Source organism: Anser anser (assembly GCF_964211835.1).
Source record: "Anser anser genome assembly, chromosome: 7".
NCBI lineage: Eukaryota > Metazoa > Chordata > Aves > Anseriformes > Anatidae > Anser > Anser anser.
In genome coordinates this window covers 34,509,213-34,535,796 of record NC_139727.1, presented here as the reverse complement: position 1 = coordinate 34,535,796, position 26,584 = coordinate 34,509,213, and the positions used below count along the sequence as shown (strand labels likewise).

General features: G+C 39.0%; 1 protein-coding gene across 1 annotated transcript in view; it reads left to right on the top strand.

The window, feature by feature from the left end:
• The window catches only part of PDZD8 (PDZ domain containing 8), a 58,084-nt gene that overhangs the window by 22,706 nt on the left and 8,794 nt on the right, over nucleotides 1-26,584 (top strand). Inside the window, exon 3 of the mRNA XM_083844158.1 lies at nucleotides 3,261-3,363. Coding sequence (XP_083700284.1) covers nucleotides 3,261-3,363 — 103 coding nt within the window. The remainder of the gene's footprint in view (nucleotides 1-3,260; nucleotides 3,364-26,584) is intronic.

Here is a 26,584-nt window from a genome sequence, read left to right as displayed (position 1 = left end):
ACACGCTGTTAAATCTCACCATATGACTTTTTAAAGGTACTCTGTGAAGAAAGTCTTAAATCCTGTCAACTCTTAATATATTAAGCAGAATATTCTTCTAAAACTGTGCCACAATGTGGGCTTTTAAAGTGAACATTTGTTTTAATAACCTTTGTGGACAAGGAGACTTTTCCTAAGACAGTCATTTTGTAAAACACTGCAGTGTGTACCTGAGACCGACGTGTTAGGTTTGGAGTTTTATGTTTATTTTTTTTTCCCTTTTGCCTTCAAGTGGACTTCATGCAGCAGTGTGTGGATATTGAATCTGCTTTCGACATTCTTAAAATTCAGGAAATATTCTGCTTATTTTGACTCCAAAACTATTTGCAAATAAAAGGGGCACAGTTGAAATTAAGTTTAAAAAAAAAAAAGTTTAAAAAGAAAAAAACAGGAAAAAGTTGTAAAGGAAATATATTGAGCTTGCTTTTATGTACTTGGTAATAAATAATGTGTTACTATAGATTGTTGTGTACTTTGTGCATATGGGGTTCTTGTTAGATTTGCATATCAACCCTTCAGCATCACCCTACAAAAAGCAGCCGGCTTGATAGTCCTTCTACTCATCCTCCTCTCCTGGAGACTGTAGAGACAGGCCAAAGTCCTGGGCTTCGATCAGCCCTAAGAGGTGAGACTGCCCCCACCTCGGCCTGTTCTGCTGCCTGCCCTCTGTCAGAGGGCCTCCTATAACATTTGGGATCCGCACGGTGCTGGGACAGCCCTAAGCTGCTGCTGTTCGTGGCTGCTCTGCTGAATCGCTCTGCTCTGCCTTGTACTTACCCGAGGGTATCCCATGTGGAGTCAGGGAAGCAGCAGCAATCATCCTTCTGTATACCTATTTTAATTACTCAGGCAGTAACCTAACCATATTTTCTTATTGGTTTAATTTTTGCTTGGGCTATAAACTTTGTTTCAGAAGGTCCTTCATACACAGTTTTATACTGGTTTATAAATCTTATGTCTGTGGAGTACACAGTAATCTCCATTTTAATATGCAGTTGTTTGGGGTGTGCTGTGCTGCAATCGTAATCAGTCTTTATCTGCAGCTGCGTTGGAGAACACAGCATGCTGTCAAAGGTGTTATTCAAACAAAAACTCCCTTAGTGTTGTAGCAGTTAAAATTTCCTCTTTGTCTTCCTGAAACTGGAAATTGTATTCCAAACTTCAGCACGAAGTGCCCATGGACCAGGACTGCTCTTTAAGTGTGTATTTTTGCTATGATACGTTTCTTCAAGTAGGGTGTTGGTAGCCTAATGTAATGTGAAATCTCATTGTTTGTTTTCTGTGCACCTTTGATGTTATGGTTGTAATAGAAAATCATTTTTTTTCCAGTTGTGATGTATCTCCTGTCCTTGTTCTTGTATGTTACTTGTCACCAGTACAGGACAGATAAATAGCTGCTGCGCTGATATTTTAGAGGGACAGTAAGGACTCCTGGAAGATCACTGTTCATAGTTTTGTCTGTCTTTCTGTACCTCTCTAACTGCATTAACCATCTGTTATCTTTGATCATCTGCATTTTTGTTCTCCGCTAACCCCCCTGACCCACCCTGCTTCCCTTCTTTGCAAAGCAGGAGAGAGAACTTCTGCTGTCCTGTTGGAATGAAATGCAGCGTGTGCAAGCAATGACCAACTGTGGAAAAACTTGACTGCACTAGCTGGTGGCGATGAGTTGCAGTTGACACAGAAGAAAAAGTGCATTATTCAAAAGCAACTACTAAAAGCTGAATAGAAAAGCCATAAAGGGTTGCTGAGGGTGGTTTAAAAATAAGCAAAGAAGGTGTGAGCTGGTCAGTCTAAGTAACCCTGAACAAACTTTGTCTTACCCAGACAAAATACCTGATCGGTTGGTTCTGAGACTGGATTTCTGCTTACTGTAATCAAATCAATAGTGTCTAGACAAACACGTGCTGAAGGTCAAGCTGGAAGTGAGGCTGACAGCTGCTCTTTGCAGTGCTTCAGTAGAGAAGGGATGGGGAAGCACGCAGACTCGACACCTGAGGCTGGCAGCACAGCGTGCAGCTACAAAGCTGGCACTTGGTACAGCAAATACAAGTGTGCTGGGCACCAACCCAGGTGTAGATGTAGAACTGAGTGACTGCAAGGATCTTCGCCTACAGTCTCGCTCATGTAATCAGCTAAAAAGCAGTTAAATTATTCGTAGAGAGACATACAAAAGGAATACTTTCATTCCCCTTGCTTTAATGCAAGCTAGAGAACTGTTGTAGACAGAGGTGCATTGCCTTGGGATTGGTTTAATATTACCAATTCCAGTTGCTGAAAAAAGTTGCTTTCAATTGTTTTTACTTAATTTTCAAAGGATATTTAATACGTATCTCCATATGTAAAAGTCCACAAACTTTGTAATTATAAATACTTAACCTAGAAACATTCATTAAGAACATGAAAATGAACAGAGAAAATTGCTGGGATTCGATTACAGCTTTGGTCTCCATCATCTAAAGAGTTGTGTAACAAATCTCAATCATAAGTTAGCTAGTTTGGACGAAAGCTTAGATATATTTATTTTGAAGTTTTCTATATGCATTTGGCAAGGACCGTTTCTAATAGCTCTCTTGGAAGAGCACAGTTTATCTGAGGTTTTTATTCCAAAATGTTTATCTGCTTCCAAGTACTGTGAGATAAACTGTGTACAACTTCAGTGCTTCCCACACACCCCCTCTTATAGCACTGTTACCTAACTGAAAAGCTTTGTAGCCTTCTGGAATAGAATAAGATGCCTGAAGAACCACTTCTGTTTGTTAGGAAATAGTTTACTGCTGACTGTGTATTTGTGACTTTACTACTACAGTAACTCTCTCTCTCCAACCAAGGAAAGCTGTTGTACGTTGTGAAGTTTAGAACTAGAGCGAAAGACTCTTGTGTCTGTAACTGCTTTATTTTATAAGCTATTCTTTTACAGAAAAATACTAATCTGCCAACTTAACACTTAAAAAAAAAAAAAAATCCCTTCCTCCCTCTAACACTCCCCAAAGCCATTTTAAAACGATTTTAGATGCATGTAGAATACTTCCACTAGAGGGTGGCAGTGCCTTGCATTTTGTGAAAGGCTGTGCATTTGGAATCACTTATGTATGGACTTCTGTATCTGTACACATGGAAAATAGTAATGGGGTGTATAAAGGAAGAACACTGAGTTTTATTTATGATATTTGGGATGTATACTAGTGTTACAATTCTTACTGTAGGCCTTTCTGTTTCAGGTTGCTTATATTTGGATCCTATGAAAGAGAAACAAATGTTCATTGCACAATGGAGCTGAGCAGTAATGTTTGGGAAGAAAAATCAAGGAGTTCCATTAAAACGGTAAAAAAAGGTTTAATCTTTACATATTGCAGTATGTTTTCTGTTCTTAATACATTGCCTAGAAAGAATGTATCTTTTGAACAACCAAATGGGTGATTTAGCAGGAAGAAAACCCTAAAAATATAATGGACCAGTTCTATTTTTTAATTCATTGTCAGATCAGCATGGATGGGTAACATCATGTTCAGTTATCACAGCTGTGCTTGAAAATGTACCTGATTGGAGCATATTGGTTATCAGCTGTACAAATGCATTAAAACAATCAGTGTAAATGATGTATTTTGTGGGCCTGTTACATTTGAGTGAGGCAATGAAAAACAGTGAATGAAACAATGAAAACAGTGAAGGAGATTTATCTGTCTTTCACTGGGCAGTAGTGCATTCCCTTCTGACACAGGCATTGAAGATGCATGTGATCAGAGGGTTACTCATTTGACTGATTTCCTCCCTTTGTCTACATTTTGACAAAATGCAGAGGGAATTGCTGTAGGTCTCTCTTTTTTTAAGAGCATATGAATCCTCCCAGGTCTGCTGAAGAAAAATACTTTTACAAGTGTCTGCAAGTACAGAAAGTGGCAGTATTAGTGGTATTGTATGTTAATCTTTTATTATCATACTTGATAACACGAGTTCAGTAGCACAGAGCCTACAAATTGCATTTTTCTTCTTTTGTGTATGTGGGAGGATGAGTTGCCTGTTTTTCCCCTCAACCAAGAGGTGCAATGTATGAAAGAGCCTTTAAATTTCACATTAGTGATATTGTGGTAGTCATCAAATGGAATTGGGCTTATGCTGAGCAGTAAGTACTGTGCCTATTGAAAACAACAGAAGCTTTAAAAAGACTTTATCTTAACAACTGGCTTCATACAAAGAAATCACCGCAACGAAAATCAATGTCCTGCGTTTTACCCTCTGCTGTCTGAGTGCAACTAGCTTAAGCCCTGTGCCTTCACTGCATCAGACTGGAGTTCTGGAGATCAGCAGCGTTGTCTGGATGCAGCAACCAGAAGCCATTCAGCACCTCCTTCAGTTTCTGCAGTTAAATTCCATTTTGTGGTGTTTTTAAAACTCCTAGTGACAACTGCTATGGTATTTGTTTTGAGTATACAGTGTAGTACCTGAAAATACTGCTTTGGGTATATTACACAGTAAGTATTTTCTGTGTACTGGGTCTTGCCTAAAAGAATGCATGGCTGAGCAGCAAAGACAACTGCCTCTTGTCGTAGCTGATGCACTCTGTTGAGTGAAAAACTTGATGGGTGGAAAGGATGCACTCTTGCTTCCCTAGCCCTCTCGAGCACTTGGTTGCAATTAGCTTTCTGAGCACAGCATGGGGGAGGCAGGAGGGGAAGGCACAAGTAGGGAGTCAGGAGCTGGTGCACAGGCAGAGAAACTTCAGAGAGCTTTCTTGGAGCCTGGGTCAGCAGCCAAACATCATGGGAACCAGTAGTGGCTCAGGACTATGTTTTCTGGAGTTCTGTCTTGGCCACCTCTGTACCCCCTCCAGTCAGAGCTGTTTAGCCACATCGGTGCTCTGAGCTGCCTTACTGCATGACAGCTGCAGTGCCAGCAGAAAGAGGAGGAAAGGTGTGTGGGGCAAGAAGAGAGGGATGATGACAGCTTAAACCAGTGTCAGCTGCAAAGCATCGCACTGCCAGAGGTGTTAGGGAGCATAATGGGTTGCAGTGGTCCTGAGAGGATTTACTGAGTTCAGTTAACCCTAGAAGTTGCAAGATTTCATTGAGTCAGTAGGCAAGGTAGAGGTTTGGGGTAATTTATTTTCAGATCTTTTTGTTTAATTTTGCTTAACTTCTTCTGGTTTGCTTTATTCTACCTCTAAAGATTTAATTCTGTTTGTATGATTGCATAAGGATAATGCAATTCAGCCCTAGTAGTCTGGCCAGTTCATAGTTTTAACCTATTCCTAATAGCAACAAATATCTCAAAATTTTCAAGAAACAGGCAATACTGTCAGTGTTTAGAAAACCATTTCAGGGTCTGCACCCAGTTCTGATACTAATTTATCTATCTGAATGACCCCTTTGTGGGAACAGTCTGAGTGTGAAACCATGCACACATTTCCAGGGTTGGTGCTCCAGTAGTTACGGTGGCAGTGCGCTGATTTAACATTGTACTCTGGACGAACTGGTTTGTGCTAACGTATGGGTTATCTTGAGTAGCAGTATCAGGATGCTAGCAGACAGTGTGGCACTGTGTGTTCCTGACAGCAGATGGCAGTAGGACTAAACTGATGGCGGGCTGAAAGACGGGTCCTGTTTAAAATTATTCTAAAAAAAAAAAGTGCTCAGGCTGAGACTCTCAGCTCAGCTTCTGTTTGAGCGCCTAAAATGAAATGGCAGGCTTTCAAAATTTCAGTTTTTGGTAATATGGCTTGCAATCAGCAGAAGTTTAAGTATCTGTGTTGCAGTTCTTCATTGCTCAGTCGCTGCCTGCCAGAGAGCCCAGACTCCAGATCTGCATTGCTGACCCTCAAGCTATGCTGCCAGTATGAGGAACTAGCTGTGTTCAACTGCCCTGAGCTTCAGGCCACCAAATAGGTGACTGAACTTGAAGGTCCTGATTTTGAAAGTCTTGCTATGGTGGAATACAGCACCTGTAAGTTAGTACCTTACAAAACTGTGTTGTCTTTCAACTTCAGTTCACCAGATGTAGGGAAATCACAAAAGTCTCTTTTCCTTGGGAAAAGACTTTAAATATGCAAGTTAAGTTACAAAATATTAGCAGATCTTGCTGGGAGGCAAGAGAATTTGCCAAGCCCCTCAATTAAATGAGGAATGTCGCTAACATACTTAAGATGGGAACTTAGTTATTTTTCTGAGTAATTGCAACTGTATGAATATCTTGGTAATATTAAATCCTTCCTTTATTGCCCTTGTGTGCAATAATTATTTGAGATGAAGTTGCTGGAATGAATAATAGGTACGGAAACTATGGAGGAGAAATAATAGACTAAGTTGAAGTGGGAAATAGTTAACTAGGTTCTGGCTGAAAAGTGTCTGTAATTCGTAATGGTGTCATTCAGGCACCATTCATCATCTTCATCATTCAGAATTCATCATATGCGTGATTGCATTCAACAGCGTTCCTGAGGAAAATTCTCATAACTTTCTGCACTTATTAGCATTTTTATTTTTTTATTACGTTAGTAATAGTGATAAAAGATTAGACAGGCTTAATACTTTGTAATGAATTTGGTGAGACTTTAATCGGATCCCATTATTTATGGAATATTAGTAGATGTCAAAATTGGTTTTTGAAAAGAAGGTGCTGTGTTATTGATTCTAGATTATTTCTGAAGTGTCTGTTCTAATACGAAGGTGTTTCTAGAGAGATGATTTGGCACATTCCCGTGTGACACAAGTAAACATTCGTAAATACCTTAATTAGTAGTCTGTGCTGCTGGAATTAACGTTAATCACTGCATTGCTATGTAAAATTTATTTATGGACAGGATGTAGTAATTAGCATTTAGCAACATTGGATTAGTAGACAGGTGTTCCCTAGCTAAAAATTTAGGTATATCTTTATCTAAATACTGGGCAGCCTGCACATACGGTGAAAAGTCTGTGCAACTTACTGGGTGTAAGAATGTAGAGTAATGGGAGAAAGGTTCTCAGTTATGAAACAAAATGCATCTGCTCTGTGATTTCTCTTGTCTGTCTTGCCCCTTTTCATAAGGGAAATTCAGGAGCACAAGATAATTACTTCTGATTTTGAAATAATCACGTCACATACTCTAAGAAAATTTGAGGGAACACCTTTAAATTCTGGTGGCAAGGACGTTGCTCCTTGAGGTAGCACTAGGAATGGCTGCACTTCCCTGTTCTTAAAGACAGTAAGTGTTGGGGGGAAATCTGCTTTGAGGGTTGTTTTTGTTGTTGTTATTTGGGCTTTGTTTGTTTTTGAAATCTCTTCTGTAAATGCAAACATTAGCAATGCAGGAACTTCATTTTATGTTTTGCAAATGAAATATTTGTCTGAAATGCTACATCTGATAGCCCATAGGACTATGCCTTTGCAGCAGTTCTCAGAAGCACACAAATAAGCTCTGAAGTAGCATAATATACAGAATTGAAGAATTCAGATATGTCCCACTACATTTTAGGAATTTCATTTAAACTTTTCTCTTATTCACTCTGAACATTCAGAGCTTAACACTGGCGTAGTTGAAGGGGAAGACCAGTGACATCTACCTCTCAGTATTACACTGAATTTGTGTGTGTCTATACGTATATAGGCTATGATTTTCTCTGTTTTGGGGGGGTTATTTTGACAGCTATGGACTTTTACTGGTAAATTTAATGGTAACTTTGAAATTGCCGTAGGCAGGCTTTTTTAATAAAAACATTGTGATAAAAACAAAGGGATATTTCTCAGCCTTTCATAAAACCAAATTTCCTTTGTCAGGGATTAAGGGAACCTTACAGGTGTTCCAGCAGAGTGACATATGAATGTAAAATGAGAAATAATGTAGATCAAATCCAGCACCTTCTGAAATGAGTTGCCTGAAGATACTAAACAATAATGTCAAAATTTGAAGCAACTGTGAAACGTTAATTTGTAAATACATGGAGTTAAATGCCTCACAGTTGGCATTTCAGTCTGCTTATTTAACAGTCTGCCATTTCAACATTTAATCCTATCAAAAGAAAGGAGGAGGATTAAAGCAAGCGAAGCTTTTTCAAAATGTCACTTTTTATGAAAATTCATGATCTTGTAAAATTTGATATTTGTAAATACAATGGGGAATAGTTCTGAGATTTGCGCCTTACATAATATTCTGTAATCCGTCTTTCAAATAAACTTGAAGGCCATCAGGATTTTTTCTGGCTCATCCTAAACATTTAAGCTTTTTTGACTGGAGGCTTAAGAAGGCTTCTCTGTTATTTAATGAGACCTTCTGGGGAAGTGCACTGCAGTGCTTTGCAGAGACGTGGATATGAACATCAAAACAAAAGCAAGCAAAAAAAATATTTTTTTTTTGGTACATGTATATTCAGGCAGTTTAGAATAAGGTGTCATCAGTGTAGTTAAAGCCTGACCTAATATTTTTTGCCTGCTTGTAAAAACCATTCATAAGATAACATATACTGTGTTCTTGGACATGCGTACCCTCACGTGGCGTTACAGTGGTTAAGAAGCAGAGCTCTCCACACTTCACTGCCGCTGGTAGCAGCCAGCGTGAAATGCATCGAGTGCATCCAAGTCGATAATACTCCTTACGTGTGCTTTTCTCCCTGTGTCCAGGCTTGAAGTCATGGTCCTTCCTAGAGGAAGGACCCTCAGAGGGGTTGGAGTTCTGCAGAGGTTCTGATTGCCTGCAGTGAATCTGACTTTTCTGGGTTTCAAATTGAAAATGGTGGATAAAAAGATTAATGAACAAAATAACACAAGAGAGAAGAATCTGTTAGGAGCAGGGCTTAATGCTTCTTGGCAGTTGTACTTCCCTGGCCCCCAGCTCTTGCTTCAAAATTTTATAACAGAAATCATCCATGTTAGTCAAACCTAGGGCTTGTTCAGCTTGGGGACCCTTGTTCAGCTGGGGTGTTCCAAATGCATGTGTTGCAGGGTGTTGTACTCTCTGCAAGCAAAGTACTGACCTGTCTATTTTATTTTTTAATTTGAAAAAGGTACAAGCCTTTTAGATGGCTCTTAGGTGAATTCATCTCTGAGAACCGACTATTCTTGGACAAAATGTCCATTAAAAACTGAGCTTTGTCTTCTGTTAATGTTGTTTACTAAACTGATAAGCAACATTCATTTTAGCAGTGTATTTTTGCTTTGAAGCTTGTTCACATAATAAGCAACCTGTAGTACGTATTTGTTAACTTTTAGTTGAGTGTCTTCCGTATCCGAATAGTACCTAGTTTGAATAGAAACTGCAAGATTGTCTTATAATACTTCTTAATTGCAACTTCACATTTAAAATATAAAACTATTAAGTCAATGCAACTTGGTCTCTTTTCCTTAAAAATGCTAGTAACACCTAAGCCTGCGCCCTGGTTTAGTGTATTGCTGTCCTGAATTTTTTGTATTCTTCTCATCTGGTCCAAATACTGGATGCAGGAAAGAGTTTTAAGTACTTCTCACAGCAGCTGTGTTTCTCATTTGCGAAGAAATTGATTTACAGTGATAGCTGATCTTGCTAAAATAAATAGATGTCTGATGCATGAAAGCTAACCTTGTTTGTATAAACGGTATGGCCCATTGTATGAGAGATAACAGGGCTTTATTGACCAGAGTAAACAGAATGGTTTCTGGGCAGTTCAGTGCATTTCTGGAAGGACTTTCTGAACTCTGTTGTTCTGCCCTGTTGCAAAGCTCGGCAGCCAGGCGGGCAGCTCGGTCCGGGGGCTGTTGCACAGGGAGGTGGCAAGTTAAGGACCCTCCTCTCTTTGAAGTGTTCATTAGTGAACCATCCCTCTGAGTTCTGCTTCCTGAAGGTCATCATTCCCAAAGGTAGGTGTTTAGTTTGGGAGTGTGCTTGACAGTGTTATTTTAGGTACGCAGCTTCCAAACTCTTTAAAACTAGAAGCCTGAGATGCATTTTCAGAAATCTAGCTTTTTTTTTTTTTTCCTTTTTAAATCAGACATTTTACTGGTGTCATGTCCATCATGAAGCATCCTTTGTCACTTTGGTATATTCAGACTCAATTGTTTTCTCGTGAAACATATGAAGAAAATAGAATTTATCAACTTTAAATGGAATTACTGTATGGAGTTTCTTTTCCCAACTGCCAGACTGGCCAAGTGTCTCAAATCCAAGGCATAAACTGAAAGAAGCAAAATTGAAACTTTTAAAAACCTTTTGAAAACTTAAAAATTTGTTAGAAGTTCATCTTAAGCATTTTTTTTTGTCTCCTGGGATTCTTGAAACAATTCATAGCATCAAATCTTGTCATAGAATCAAGTCTAATTGGGAGAGCCTCTAAATTGCAGTAGCAATCTGACTAACCTGATTATCCATCAATAAAAATCGAAGTAGTAGTCAAGTGATAAGGCTAGAATTAATGTGTGGGTTTTTCTAGCCTTTTCATATGATGGGTGATGTAAGGGGCTAAGACGTTTTTCATCCTATCCAAGCAAGCAATTGCCAAAACTTCTTCAAATAGCAGTGTGCGTTTAGTTCTTAGTTATGTTTCAGTGCATTCTAGATAGTTACTTAAACACAGATATTCACAATCGCCTTTGGAAAAATGACGTGTCATTGCTTGTTTGTACTCTGTGGTGTGTTCCTTTTGGGTCTTCTTGTTTACTTCTAAGATATATTTTTCTCGAGGAACCATTATAAAAGTTAACCTCTTAACGTATGATGTTTAAGGAGCAGGGAGAGTCTGCGTATGCAAATTAATATCTAAGAGGAGGTAACTATTTTGGGTAAAATACTATTAGAAATTAGTTGTATTTAGCTTTTGTGCCTTTTTTTAACACGAGTGTGCTGATGGAATTTAGAGACGTAATGGAGGTTTTTTTAACTCCTGCTAAGTCAGTAATAATAGCGGATAGCATTGGCAGACTACTTCTTGAAGTAAAGGAAGCCTGTTGCAGGTAGGCCTCCCGGAAAGGTTCTACATCTCGTTTTATAGCCTGATAAACACATAGCTGGACAAGGAGAAATACCAGGTCTTCAGCAACTCAGAAGAGCAATTCATTTTGGCGGAATGAAAGAGCGAGTGAGACATAAGGGCATGTGTTTGGCAGCTGAACTGGCCATCAGAAGCTGAGATGTTTTTGAGGGCACAAAATTGTAATACAGGGAGCAGATGGAGATAGCTGAGAGGTAGGTGGATTGGCGGTTACTAAATGGTGCTCTGCACCAAGCAAGCAGATTCTTCAGCACCGAGAACAGACTTGGGAGAGGTGTATGAAATGAGAGGCTTCCAAACAGGGCGGTTGGCAGAGGTTGCAGTGTACCTGGAAAGGTTCTCCTGTTGGTAAGTTACCTGTCACTCCTGTAACAGAAATTTGCTTGCTGTTGTTGCCCTAGTCAGCAGGGGCTGCTCTGGCTTGTGGTACCTGGCATAAGCTTGTACTCTTTTTACACATCTCCTTTGGCCTGCAACATGTTATACACTTAGGAGCTTGGTTTGCACTTAAAGGTGCTAAATGCAGCTGTTTGCATTAAGTGATGAGATGCATGAGTCTCTCTTTCTGGTTCTCTGTGTGAGTCAAGCTTCTTACCCAGTACTGGCCCTGTACATCTGTCTGGATTTCAACAGTTAGCCTTCTGTTCTGGTGAGGTTTTGAGAGATGGTATTAAAGCATTCAAGGAGATTTGATATACAGGCTATATTAATGTATACTAAAGTTTTCATTAGTAGAGGAAATCTCAGTACTTAGGTCTGATTGATTCTCATTGCTATTTTAATCGGTTTAAACACAAAAATTACATTATCTTAAGCATAATCAGGCTAAATATCAGGAATAAATTTGGAAATGAAGGTTTCTGAAAATATCCTTAATATTTGATATATAATACAATAATTTTATTAAAGATTTCACTAAAGATACTGCTGTTCTTTAATGTAGGTATTTGGTGTCCTTCAACAGGAGGAAAATGAGTTTTCATACAGCACAGGCAGTTGATCTAGTCTTAAATTTTGTGGTAAAAGTGTTAAAATATGGGCCTGTAAAATACTGAGTGACTACAAAGAAAGCCTTTCATTTTGTGGGAGGAATTCCTTCTCCTGAGTATAGTCTTATGTCACGCTGCTGTTTTTTGAAGTCAAATGAGTTAAGTAGCTCAGATTCTTGGACTGAGAGTAAGTAGTGTTGTTACGTGGGTCGGGTCTTACCTTCCTAGAGTGCTGCAGTTATTGAACTGAACGATACCTCAAAATGACTACTCAATTTTTTTCTTCCTTTCCACTTCTTTAACCACAAGCTGAAGCAGAAATTAGGTGCTTATCTCTAGTGTTATAAATCTCTTGCAGGTCTAGCAGGGTGGAGCTCAGCATCTGGGGACAACACTGCTAAAGAAAATGGTGGTTGGAGTATTTATGTTGTTGTCATTGTTTTCACTGCCTAGAATACTGTGGTTATTTTCTGTCTGTGGAACAGCAGGAGAGAAATCTGATAATTCTGATAATTATTAGTACAGCATGAGCAATTTTTCTTGCTTTTTCTTAAGGGCTGCTATTTTTAAATGCTTCCAGTAATTTTAAAATAAAGAAAAAAAAAAGGCATAAGCAATCCTTTTGTAATGCAAGTGTGGTAAGTGGTCTCCAAATGCTCTATAACAGCGCCAGGTAGAAATGGGAAAGTAATATGGGTGGGCAGCATAGCAATTGCCCTGCAAAAGCCTTAGGGATCAAAAATGCAATTGCTGATTCCCGTCCCAGAAATGGCTAAAAGGTCATTCCAGTGTATGAAGGTTAGATAGAGCAGACTGATGCTTTGCAAAGGACACCTGTTTATCGGAAGTAATCAGAAGTGAGTCATGGTTAAAAAACGGAGCATTTCCCTTAATGCAGTCTGTTAAAAGGCTGCCTCCATTAAATTTTATTTAAGATAAATAGACTCTTTGAACTATGAACGTCTTTACAAATATTTTAACCAAAAGTCAGTATCTTCAGATCTTCAGTAATGTCATCTGTTTCCATTTTTAGGTGCTTAGCTTGGAACAAATATAATGTCTGTCTGTGCAGCCTCAGATCCATTTTATGTTAATTGAAGCTATATATTTTCCCTAGCTGAAGAAAGAAAATAAACCCAAAAACCTCCTAGAAATCTGAGGCTGGATATCCAGAAAGCTTTTTTTATAATTAAAAAAATATATATAAACTAACAGTCATACAGTTTTCATCTCTGTATATATAAATACAAGCACACTTTATATATGTATAAGGTATATGTACATATAAACGTACATGCACTTGATATATGTAGATGTGTGTACTTGTATATATAAAAAATCAAAACCATCAGTTGTTCTTCAGTTAAATTTAAATGAAAGTCTCATGGATAGCAAATTGCCCATGCATTAAAAAATGTAGATACTTGCAATTACAACAAATGATTTCCGAGAAGTTGGGCTTGGCTTATCTGGAGCTCCTTCATACTTACAGTCCTAATCTTATAGAAAAGTCAAGAAATGCAAAGATGGTTATCAGAACAATTGCAGAAAACTGTTCCTAGGTAGCTGAGTCATACATCTGGGGCAGTATAGCAAGAATAGCCCGTACAACAGCTTGCAAGCTAAGAACACTTAGATGACAATATGAACTGCACGGGACGTAAGCTTAGGAATAGTGTTCACACCTTCGTAACACAAACAACCATTGTAATCTCTTCCCCTAGCCCCCCTTTCAAACTGATGATTTCCACTGGTCTCGAAGCAGATGGATGTTTGTGTTAAGTAGAAACCAAAATATACAGACACGGTTTGATTCGAGTGATGTAGTTAGCTGCGTAACAAGTAACTGAAATTACCAGTTGCTGTTCAGCCACGTGGTACTTCTGTGAAATGTGGAGTCAAAATTGATTTGAGCTATGTAACCTGTTCTTAGGGGATATGAAAAGCACCCTGTGATTGATGATGATAGATGTTGTACAACATGATTTTACTCAAAGTTTTGGGTTTGAGACATGTCTGTAGGCACAGAGGTCTACCTGTAAAAGTTTGTCAAGCTTTTTTCTTTTTTTTTTTTTATGAGGAGCGCAGTAAAGAAGGACCTGAGCTGCAGTGGAGGCATGGACAAAGCTTCATCCTGTGGGGTGGCAGTGAGGGTTGCTGAACCAAACATCCAAACCAGTTCTCTAAGCAGCACTTGGAGATGTAATGTCTGTTAATAATTAAGAGAAAGCAGGCACAGTAGTAAGGGAGAGCAAATAGTGCCTATTGGTGCAGGAGACCAGGTGTGAGGATGAATAACAGCATCAGTTCAGCTGCATAAACAGAGCAGAGGATATCTGACGAGGATACCACCAACAAAGCCACGGGAGTAATCAGGTCATGGGAGTACGGTAGCTGTAAATATTTGGCTAGTGTGGGATCTTTGCCTAATTAATGTGTGTTACCTGTAGGCTATAGAAACTACAAGGGAACTTGTAATTATACTATCAAAACCATTAAACAGCAGAAATACCGACTTCAGCAGAAAACAGCGAGAAAATTGGCTAGATTTCAAGCAGTTATTCATATATATAATTCCAAACAAGATTTAAATATATCTGAACAAGGTGTCTGGTTACTAGACAGAGTAGTTTGGAGTGGAAGAGCCTCCAGGAGGTAACCTGGTCCACCCAGGTCAGGGCTAAGCAGGACCAGGCTCTCAGGCCCCTCTCAGAACATGGCAGGCAGGCAGTGCCAATTGCTCAAGGAGTCCTTCTCTTCAGTTTTTTCTTTTTTAGAGCTCTCACAGGACAGTACTCGACAGGCCATGCTGTTACACGCAGAGGAAAAGCAAGAGAGTTAGCTGAATTCATTTACACTAGTTCAGACTAAATCGCTCCTTTTGCTTAAGACAAACCTAGGCGTATTTCTATGCTGATGGACTCAAAGTAAGATTTTTGTGTTGAAGGCAGTCCAGACAGGAGTCAGGTCTAGCCTAAAAACAGAGAAAATAGTAAATATGCAATATTTTTGTTTCTTTTATTACGTTTCTGCAGCCTGGCTCCAATAGGTGTTTAACCTAAGCATGGGAACATCTGTGATGGATTTTTATTCCTTGCAAGCAATATTTGAACAAAGAATACTTTTTTAACACAGTTTTTATGTTATTTTTTTTGTCAGGCCTGGTAAATATTTTTATATTTTTTATATATATATATATATATATTTTTGCCTGATAAATATTTTTATTTCCAGTGCAGCTTTTGAAACTGTAGCTATTGGAGGAGAATCTGAAATAATCTGATTTTCTGAAAGTATGTTGGTAATAACTAGGAATGAAGTGCTGTCTGCTGTTGTGAGCAAGGATACTCAGATTCCTGCCAGTTGCAGTGTAGAAGTGCCATTAGGAGCCACAGTCTTGGTTGCATATGATTGGGGTAACCAATGATTGTAATTAGTTCCTGAACTTTAAAAATAGCTATTGGGAGGAAGTAATTTTGTAAAAGGTCACTAAAGCAGTATTCTCTTATGTCTAATAATTGGAATGAAAGGAAACCAGATTTACCAGACAGCAAAGAATGTGTTTCTAGCAAAGATCACACAATTTACTTTCACACGTATTAGTTTCATTTCTGGTTTTGTTTTGACAGCTGGAACCAGAAACCTGTACAGGCACTGGAGATGTGCCCTGTACAGAATACACTTTTTTGCAAGTTCAAAAAATAATTAAGTGGAGGAAAGAGATTTTTTGGTATTGCAGAACCTGCAACTCACTGTGCAGCTCTTCAAATGTTAAAATAAGTACTTCAAAGCTGCAAGAGAAGTTGTAGTGGCTGCAAGAAGACCTGCTTAGGGGAAGATACTGTGTGGGTCTTAACTAGTGTATGGATACTTTTTAATTGGTTATTGTTAGTGTTGCAATTTTCTGCTATCTAACAGTGTCAGAACAGTATATTTAGCCAGGCTGGTTACGGTAATTATGTCAGTTCAGTGAGCAGTCCAGAAGCAGAGGTTTGATATGTATCTATTTCAGTGTCTCTTTTTATATTAATTTAGATATCTCACCTTTTATGTTTATCCCTATAAACATAAAAGATATATCCCAGTGTTTTTTTAGAAGGCACTCATTTCTAAAATCTGTGGGTTTTAACTTGTATTTGCAAGAGGAGGGGAAAAAAAAGTGTAAGTATTTAACCAGGTGGGGATGTAAACCAAGGAGGCAGTCCAGTTTGGCTCTAGTCCTTCCGTTATCCCAGTGCAACATGTAGAGCTTTACTATTTGTGTTCCCTAAAAACCCCATTGCCCCCCAAAAGCGGTGGCAAGCCCAGGCAGCTCTGGTTCTGTGCAGGGTGAGTTGGCTCAGGCTCCTGGGGACGAGGGCAGAGGGAGCAGCCCCGTGCCCCCAGGAGGGCAGCCCCGCTTCTGGGAGGGTCCTGCTGCTGTGGGGGCAAGTGGTGCTGCTGGATGGGGCTTGGCCTCTCCCATCACCCCTGAGGAAGGGTGCATTTTGCCAGTTGTTCACATCAGGGCTGCGTTTGTCCCGGAGAACTTACAGCATTGTCAGTGTTGTTGAGAAAGGCGTTTACATAAACCACGCGTTCTTCGTGGAAACAAAAATGTTTACTTTCTGTGTAATGAAATTTTAGCTTTTCCAGTAATTATAAAATATTACTTGATTTCATCATGGTACACGTATGCAAAATCCGCGTGAACGGAAGTCATGATCCTTACATGCTGTTTTTAATTTCGGTTTGCTTTTTATGCAGAATACTGTTTGCAGTTCAACTTAGAAGTGTGTCTTTGTCTGAAAAAAATCAATGACGCTTTTACAGAAAAGATCTAAATTACAGTCCATGGTGGTATTTGGGTGACATAGCAGCGTAAAATTCCTTCAGTTTTAATTATCTTCTGGGACTCTTGTTCCAACGGTGTTAAGGTGTGTAAGCCAAAGACGCTTTTTGGGAGCCTCGAGAGTTCATCAAGAGGGGCAAGCTGTGCATGATGAAAACACGTGTTTAGTCATTAGGGTTTTCTTCTGGCCCTGAAGCCTAACAGACTTCTAAGGGGGGAGGGAAGTAAAGCACCTCACTGACAATTTTCCTTTATCTCCCCAAATTTGTCTTTGTCTCACAAAGAGACAATTCTTTATATGCCTTTCTCCAGCAGACTCTATTGTAATATTTGCGTGACAGTCATTACCTGAGAGTGAGGTGCACGAGTAGGCAGTTACAAATCTGAGTCTAAGCTGTGGGTTTTTTGGTAGTTTGTATAAACGGTTGTAATAGTCAGAGATCTTCAGCGGGGGGAACGACGACTGCTTTGCCAGGGTACCTCCTGCATTAGCTTGCAGGCAGCAGTTTGCAATCCAGGCTAGTTATTTTCTCTCCCCATCTTCCTTTCCTTCTACTCTCTATATGTGGTGTTTCTGGACTTCCCCACCGTAAGCTATGTCTAAATATAATTTCCAGGTACTTTTTTCTTAGGCTTTCTAGTGTGCTTCAGAGATTGAGAACTTTCTTGAGTTAATGCATCTCGTGTTCTCTTGAAATAGAGTGGTAAGTTAAGTGATTTTATTAAAACTGGGAAGCAAGTTAATCATCAGATTTGTAGTTTTGCATCCTGAAGTTTTACTGTAAGATATTTCATCTCTCTTACTTTTTCTCAATTTTATTTTATTATTACCTTAAGCTATTTCCTCATTCATCACATTGCGCATTTGTTTTTCTATGAAGTTCTAATTCCTTCAGTCTGTAGGTTTTCAAGTTCTGTTTTTATTATCAAGGTTTTTCACTTAGCTTGTTTTTAATTATTAAAAAAAAATACACTTTAGTATGGATTCACTGTAAAATACATATATGTGTGTATATATATATGTGTGTGTGTGTATATATATATATATATATATATATAACTAATGCCCAGACTAAGCTTTTGGATATTTTACTAGTTGTATGCTCAGTCATCCGCTTTATTCACAAGTTTTTAAATGTTACTTTTCCAATATTTTAAAATAAAAGTATCAAATTAAACGAGAAACAGACTGAACATTTAGTACTGACTGTGCCGTTTATGACCAGTGACTCTCTTTTTTTGAGGCTGCTGCTCAGGGATTTTCAGAGAGCTCTCGAAACACACAGCAGCGCTCGGGGAGCTGCAGCCTTTGGCTGCTGAGGGCCCCCCCGCTCGCGTTCACTTCTGCATGCAGCCCGTGCTGCTGTTGTGGCTGAGCTGTTGGTCAGCCATCGGACCATGGGTGATGGTCAAGAAAGCATAGTACACAGGCTGGTATCGAGTGGTCAAAGTATAGTGCACAGAATGATCTCATGGAAATGATTTAAATAATCTGAATTATTCGTACTGAAGTCAAGAAATAAAAATAAAAATAAATCATGGTTTCAGAACTGATGCAGATTCCATCCCTGTAATATGCAAAGAAATAAATACTCGTCACCTCAACCTTAAAAGAAAAAAATAAGATCTACTTAAGGATAGCTTCTATCATGCACATGCACTTAAGTCTTCTCTCCCCCTTGTTAAATACGATTTTTTGAAAATATATTTATTTCTCAGGCACTGTATGGTATTGACTAATTCTTTTCTCATTTTTTAAATCACACAAGGAGTAAGCTGTAAATTCTTTCAGTGAGCTAATTCGTCACAGTCCCAAACAAGCTCTGTTTCTGATGGCAGAGGAGAGAAGGGGAAATGGAAGTAGGAAGATAATGCGTTGTGAAATCTGCTGGGTATTTTTCTTATATACTTCACTAGCTATCAATAAGATCTGTTGTTAATTTAAAAATAATAGAGCATAAAACCAGAGTCCGTGAAGTTATTGGAAGTGCTGAAGTAAAAGGAGGCATCTTTAAGCTTGACACAATTTCCTATTCATTCTTTCACTTACCTTCCCACAGGGAGACATGGACTTGGTAAATATTACTTTTCTAAGCCAGAGAATACTTCAAACACCCATCAAAAGGGACGAACTGTTACTTCTGTTGTAGATAATGTCCTGTTCCCCTTGAAATTAAATTTTTCTTTGACTCCCGGTAAGCTATTTCTGGAGGAGTGTTTTTCTTCTAGCACTAGTGCATTTTTCAGTGGTAGTTGGGATCCGCAATGTTTTGATGGAGAATTCACGTGCTCTGCTACCTCCAGAAATGCATGGGGGCTGGGGAAGTTAAGGGAGAGATTCCTGTTGTGTTGTGACCGAGCCTTAACACAATTCAGTTCTCAAATATTTAACAGAAATCTCTGACATAGGAAATTGGGTTTTTTATTTCTTTTCTTAGTGTTTTGTTGGTTTGGTTTTTAGTTGTTGTTGCTTTGAACATGTGTTGCTTTTTCATGCCCTAAAAGGGGAGGCTTTTCTACTCTGAGTAGTTACACCTGTTCTGTTTGCTTGCCACTCGGACATCTAACTATAGGGAATAAATCCTACGTTTTTGTTATCCAAGTAAGCAACCACATTGATTACATAGAAAGTTGCAACATGAAAAATTCAGACTTTCAGATCTTCCTGAAGCACTTGTTGGAGTTCGGATGCAAAGTTTGAGAGCATATTGATTCCAATTTGCAGATAGTGTTCACTTTCTAAATCCTTCTTCTGCTCTATTCAGTCTTCTGCTATATCGGGAAGTGATTTCTACGTGCATATGGGGGAGAATTCTACAATATTTTTCAAGTGCAAAGCAAATAGAGGTGGGTATTGATTTCTTTTGCAAAGCGACTTGTCACTGTCTGGCTTGGTGTAAAGACCTTCTCAGTTCGTAGCTGTGGCAATTTTTGTAAGTGATGAATGGTAACGGTATGAAAACCTGGCTTCTAGGTGTGCTCTTGTCTTGGTGCAGCTAATGAGATGTGACAGTGAGCTCCTGTTCCGCTGCCTGGCACTGACTTGTGCCCTATAACCATAAACAAATTGATTTGACGTGTGTTCAGCGAAAGAACCAGAAATAGATGTATGGTCCTGGAAATCTTTACTGTTGATATAGTTACGTGTTTATACTGCAGTGTTTTGTCCAGAAATTAATTGGAAACAACTCAGTGTGGTTTGGATTCTGTTCTACATAGAGAAAAAAATTATTATACACCAAAACCTTGGCCTTCTGGCAGTAATTATTGAGAATAGGCTAGATACAGATCCTCAGCTCCTCTTGTCCTGGCACTGCAGAATTTCAGCAGTAAGCTCATCGTCTGGCTTTCCCAGATAAAGGGGGGACGGCAGTGATATGTACAACAGGATCTTTGTTTTGATCCAGATGGATCATCTGTTTAATCGCTGAAGAGTTGTTACAGTGATGAATCATTTTATTGCATCTGCTTTTGTTCCTTTGGGTTCAGCTAGATCTGTGGGTAAGTAGGAATCCAAAAAATGATTGGGTCATGTGGGATTTTAAGGCTTGCATTTCTGTGTCATGGCCAGCTCATGTTCATTAATGTTGACAAGAAAGATAACAGTTGTGACGAAGATTGTGTGCGTATGCAGTGCAGAAATCGCAAACCCTCTTCGCTTAAGTCTTGCGATAATGTAAATTGTCTGATTAGATTGGTCCTAGGTCTGTCAGGTGGCTGTTGCTTAGACTATGCTATTACTAAGGGCATAACTTGCATTGCCAGAAACTGCTAGGGTTTGCTTGTTGAGAGTGTTTTTACTTATATTTTGCAGACCATTGGGTAAGTAACTGTAAATACCCGATTTTTAATAAAATACCCCATTTTTAATAACACTGCTTGATTTCCTCACCTCCGGCACGAATGCTTGTCTCGCAGTCCCTTTGCTTGTGACGGCAGCGGTGGGGAGCCCGGGTGGCAGGGACGAGCAGGGCTGCAGCTGCTCCCTTGGCCTGTCCTGGGACTGGCTGCACTCCTCGGCCCCTGCCGCTGCCCCAGCAGCACTCAGCTCTTCCTCGGAGCGGTTTCAGCAGTGGTTCTGCTCCCGTCTCAGATCTGCGGGTTTTGCTGTAGATCCCCAGGTGAGAATTATTTGCGAAGTTCCTGCTCTCTTCAGAAGATGCGCTGTACTCCAGATGCGGCTTCCTGACACTGGCGTTGCTGCAAAGAAAATGCTTCTGCTCCAGAATAAAGCAAACCTATAAATAATGCACTTTATCTCAATGTTTTTTCCTTCAGAAATGAAACTTTAAAGCCCTTTAAAACATAATTTTGAGCCCTTCAGTGTAAGCTAAGAGTTATGATTTGTATTCATTAGGAAGTAGTATTGTAGATTTTACTTCCATGGAAACTAGCATCAGTGATGCTTTTTGATGACGATGGATAATAACTTTTCATATTTTTAGTTTTGAAGGCAATATGCGTGTCAGTAATCAGATTGATGCTGCTGGGTGCGATCATCATGCAGCTTCTTTGTGTGAAGAGGAAGGCTTCACAGTGCCAGTTAATGCCATTAGAAAGACCTTTAACTTGATATTCTAATAATATGATTTCATGAATATCAATAAAAATTGTTCTCTAACTATTAATTAGTTCTGATATTAACATAATTACTAGCTGGTTTAGAAGTTTGCTTTCAATATATACACTTGAACGTTTTTCTTTTTTTCCATCTCGAGTGATAAACAAAACCCCAGATTGACCTTTCTCTTCCACACACACATTCAAAGTGCACGAACACTCTTATGTTCTCATTAAACTCCCATATCCATAATTTGCACTGAAATAATTTATAACAAATTTATACAAAGGAAACCATTACCAAGGTAAGCTTCCTATTGGGTCTGCATTGCACATAGAGCAAGTTGATTTCTAACGCTGGATTTTTAATACCCAACTTCAATAAGCTTATTTCAGTATTTGTTACCAGGCTACCTGAGCATTTTACCAAACGTTTATGTAGTAACTGAGTCATGCTTAAGCAATATTGGAGGAAGCCTTTTTTCTATTGAAGACGTGAATGGTGATAGAAGATTTGGAAAAAATCAATCTTTTCCCATTTTTCAGGGCCAAAGGAAATCATCACGGTTGGGTTTAATAAAGACTAAAGATGTCAGTGAGCAGGAGCACTTAAAGAAGAGCTACGTTGGTGTTTGTACTAAATTGCTCTCCAAAGAAGAGCTATGGATAAAACTGAAGGTGTTCATTTTATTTGCCTCTGACACTTTGAAGTTAAATGCCGGGTTTGAGCTGCCTTGTTTGTCTTACCTCCTCCATTCAGCTCATGTAATTACTGTTTAGTGAGAATGCCTCGGCAATACATGATAATTGCTAAACAGTTTGCTTTTTGCATGTCACATAACCTGTTTCCCTGTACAATTGGAAAGTACAGGGGTTTTTAGTATTAGTTCAGTAAAAGAGGAGCTGCAATGCATCAGGAGTACTGAGGAAAAATAATGTGTGGCTCCTTATTTTGTTCAGTATCTAGATTTTGTTCTGTATTTCACTGATATCAAATGCTTTTGGTGCTCGTCGGGGATACGTGCAGATGTTTACTACCATGAATTATCAGAGATTTCAGGCAAATAGCGTGTGATGGAAAAGTTAGACATGTGCATAGCATTTGTGGCCTTAATGAATTATTGCTTTAAATACAATCTTGGTCCAATATGTAACTCATTTCAGAATGAAATTGCCATCATATTTTATAATTTAGATTTTTCTTTTCTGAAAGAGATTACGTAGAACAGAAAATGGTGAGGCCCGCCAGCTTGGTATGTAACAGGACTTTCTCCAAAAAAAGAAATTTATCCGTAAAGAAGTTTCTTCCTTAAAGGAAAGAAAAAGTGAAAACTGCAGCATTTGTTTGACATAACTGTGTGTCCACCTGCACAGACCATGGTTCACGTAGCCGGAAGAATTATCAGCACAGGGTCTAACACCCAACTTCTTTCACTGCTACTATTGTTACGGGAATTCTGTCCCTGATACTCCACAAAAAGCAAAGCTGCTGCTGCCGCAGACCACGAGGTAGGGATTCCACTGCTGATAACCCCGATTATTTCTCTGACACACTTGCTGTACATTTATAATGTCATTTGATGGTTTAAATAGAAAGCGTGTGCCACGTTTTCAAAAAATGAGTATTATACAATTAAATGAATATTTAATTAGGGTGGCTGAGATGTGATACATCCATTCAGGGGAAATTCTGTCTCTTGAAAACTGCTTTCAGGACGAATGACTTCTGCTCTGAAGTTTTTGTTTTTCAGACAGTGTTTTAAGTTGGCAAAACATTTTTACTTCATAGAATTTTCCATCAGCACTTCTGACCTCTTTGTATTTCCCAAGAATTACATAGTCAGTCAAACTTAGCCATTCATTCAGGCAGGTAGTTGATAACTGGTTTTTATCACTGATATTCTCCTTGGCAGTTTGGAGAAAATTCTGTGTTATTCTTAAGGAAATTTGAAATGGTCAAGAGGAGATAAGCAGAGGAAAACAGTAAAAATCTTAGATGCACACTGTCAAAGCAGTTGAAGGTAGGTCCCCACTGCTGTACAGCACTGTGATATTGATACACCTGAAATAACGCAGAGGCAAGTACCAACTTCCCTGTACGAAATCTAAACGCGGTCTTAATGTCAAAGTCAGCGTGGGATGATTCATCTTGGTCTCTGTCATCCATCATCATGGATTCCTTGGTCAAGGGCTACATAGACAATTTGTGGTTAGATTGAAATCCTCTCAGAACATTCAGATTTTTTTTTCTTTTTTCTTGAGTCTGGTGTTTCTGAGGAGTGTCTCAAGAGATTGATGATCCTTGCTTCCTTTTGCTGTCTCATCTAGCCCATATAAATAAGCTAGCAATCAATTCACTGTGTAGGTCATATATAATGACTGCATTCAATATTAGTGTTGAAAAAGCAAGAATGTTAAAGTCCATATTTTAAAGACTATATGCCAAAAACCTTTTTTTAATAATATAAATATCTGAGTCTTCTGAATAGAAGTAACTGCTTCCTAGTTTTTGTTCTTTAATGTTATTTTTTGACATGAAATATTCCTTCCTTTCCTCTCAACGTGCAGCGTTGTCTGGGAGAATGTAATAGTTTACAGGCACATTCATAGGCATTTAATCTCTACTTTTTCTCCAAAACATTAGACCATCCTTCCAAGAATACACAAGATCCACTGTAGTCACTAATGGGTTGGAAAAAAATTAAGTTTTTTATCTGCAAGACAGCATAGAAAATGATGTCAGTTTGACATATGCAGCATGTTATATACCACTGATAGCAAATAAGAAGTATTTGTAAAAGTCTTGGTTTTTATTTGATGTAAATTAGTGAAATAAGATTTCTTGCATGTGCTTAGGTGACTGGGCTTTTCTTGGCGTTTATTCAAAAAAATTCTCTGTATTTGTGAAGGACGTTATTTATTGTCATCTTAGAAATTCTGAATGGTATCTAATGTTAACTTAGTGTAGTCCCATGATGATAATATATTGTTGATATTCTTACCTCTGTATTTAAAAATAAATTCGTAAGTACAGTCTTGGAAGCAAATAGTGAATGAGATGGCATCACACTTGTGTCTGTAAGTCCGTAGGCAGTTGCCTATGAGAGAGATGTTTATCATTCCTTCGCGTTTGCAAATTATTTCACACTGGTAATTTAATGAAGCATTTAGAGATTAAGTTTTCATCCTATATCAACATTAATCTAAATATTCAGTCATTTAAATGGCACTAGCAAGCTATAAACTTCTGAATCATTGCTGCGTAGCTGTGAAGTTTGGTATCAGTATGTTTAAAACAGGTCAAAGAAATTAATTTTCACTGACATCCAACATTTGCTAGGCTCTCAAAATAAAGAGACTGAGGTAGGGTAAGACTATGAGACCCAATGTGATTTTCTCCCGCATTGTATTTCCAGAGCATACTTCCGCTATTGAATGGAAAGTATTGGAGGAGCTGTGCTCCACAGTGGCTCGTGCACTGATGCATGTAAATGAACTAAAGCCTTTATTGGGAGATCAATGCTTATATACTTTGTTCTGTGAAAGTCAGGCACTCACAGCCATGCATCAAAATGTTTTATTAATTTTAAAGTGAATGGAAATCTTGTCCTTTTTTTTTTTTTTACCTGAATAATAAAACCCTAAGGAAATTACTTCCTCCGCCTTGGCCCCAGGTTAGTCGTCATTGTTCTGTAGCATCTTAATTTCATCACAAATAGCCTGGGGAGTGCTTACTTAAAAAAAAAAAAAAAATTAAAAAGAAATGTACGTTTTCCAAATTTTATGACGGTTTAACTTTTTCAATATAAATTACTCTATATGTCTTTCACTAACAAACGTTGTATCTGCTTTATCTTGAAACTTAGTGAAATTACTGTAGTGGGAGGCTTGCAGGAACTAGTAAAACAGAGCTATTAAATCAGAATAATTGGATTTTAATATGATGTAGTTAATTGGTTAAAGTGCCTGCTTCTCCAAATTTTCCTCCCTTGCACCAAATGTCCTTGATAACAATTGTCTTTTTGTTAGCAGCAATTCTCTCCTGACCCCTCCGTCATTTACCTGCTTTCCTCCTCCTGATGCTTCAGGTTCCGGGCGATCTTGGGCTCTTCACGTACCGTATGTTTTACTTGAGGGAGGGTCAGAAAGGCAGAAAGCAGCCGTGCTGGATGTACAAAGATGCTGTTGGGGTTTTCTTTTGTGAGATTACTGGTTGGGGCAGCAAGTTTGAAACGGCGTTCAGCCGCACTGCAGCTAGCTGGAGATATCAGCGGTGTTGTCATTTGGGAAGACTTGGGGTTGCCAGAAAGAAAAAAGAGAAAGCTATTCATCTGGTTTGGGTTGATAAATAAAACCAGTTTACTCTGCGCGAAAGCTTGTGGCTGTGCCAAAGTTAATAAAATGTTGAGATGAACTTTGCTTGTTATGTTCAAAGGCCCTCTCTTTCCCAAAACAGCTTTCCATCAGACACCGCTGGAATACTGCGGGGCTCCTCGCCACGGGTGATTCGTGCGCTGTGTCCCTGCATGGAAGCCAAATGTTTGGAGATACCTAAATGCCTTCGGTCCCAGCTGTCCCTAGTTCCTTTTATGTGGTCTGGCCCTGGGGGAGGAGGGAAGGGTGAAATGCTGGAAATCACCTCCGAGGTTTCTCCCCTCTTGCAGTAGGGAATGTCTCCATCGCTAAGTCATGCTGCTGTGTAGAGCTGCTCAGTCAGGTCCTTGGATTCAAAGGAAGCTTGAGAGGATCAGGGTCTATACTGACAAATGTTGTAAGAAAGAGCTTTTGGTAACTTTTCCCCTTTTGCCATCCAATGACGCCCTTTTCCCCCGTATTTTGCTCATCATGCAGTTTGCCATGACTTGTAAATACCAGCAGCGGTCAGAGGTCATTACTGCCTTGTTTCAGGTGCTGGGCATTGCGGGACCAGCTCGTGTTTTCCTTGTGAGGTTCCTTCTCAAGCAGGGCTCGTTACTTTCTGAAGAACAGGCCTTCAGAAAGGCCGTCGCTTCTGTGTGCCACTCTTGGAAGGATGAGCAAATACCCATCTGGAAAGGAAAGTAGATTTTCATGCAGTGACTCCTGTTTGTGTGTTTAATGTTACAGTGGCCAACAAGCAAACTTAGAGCAACATTTCTTTTGCAGGGATGCCAAACTAACAGGGTCTCTTTCTTTTGACTTGAAAATCTCATGTCTTATTAACTAACTCTAGTTGGGGGGGATGGGGGGTGTTA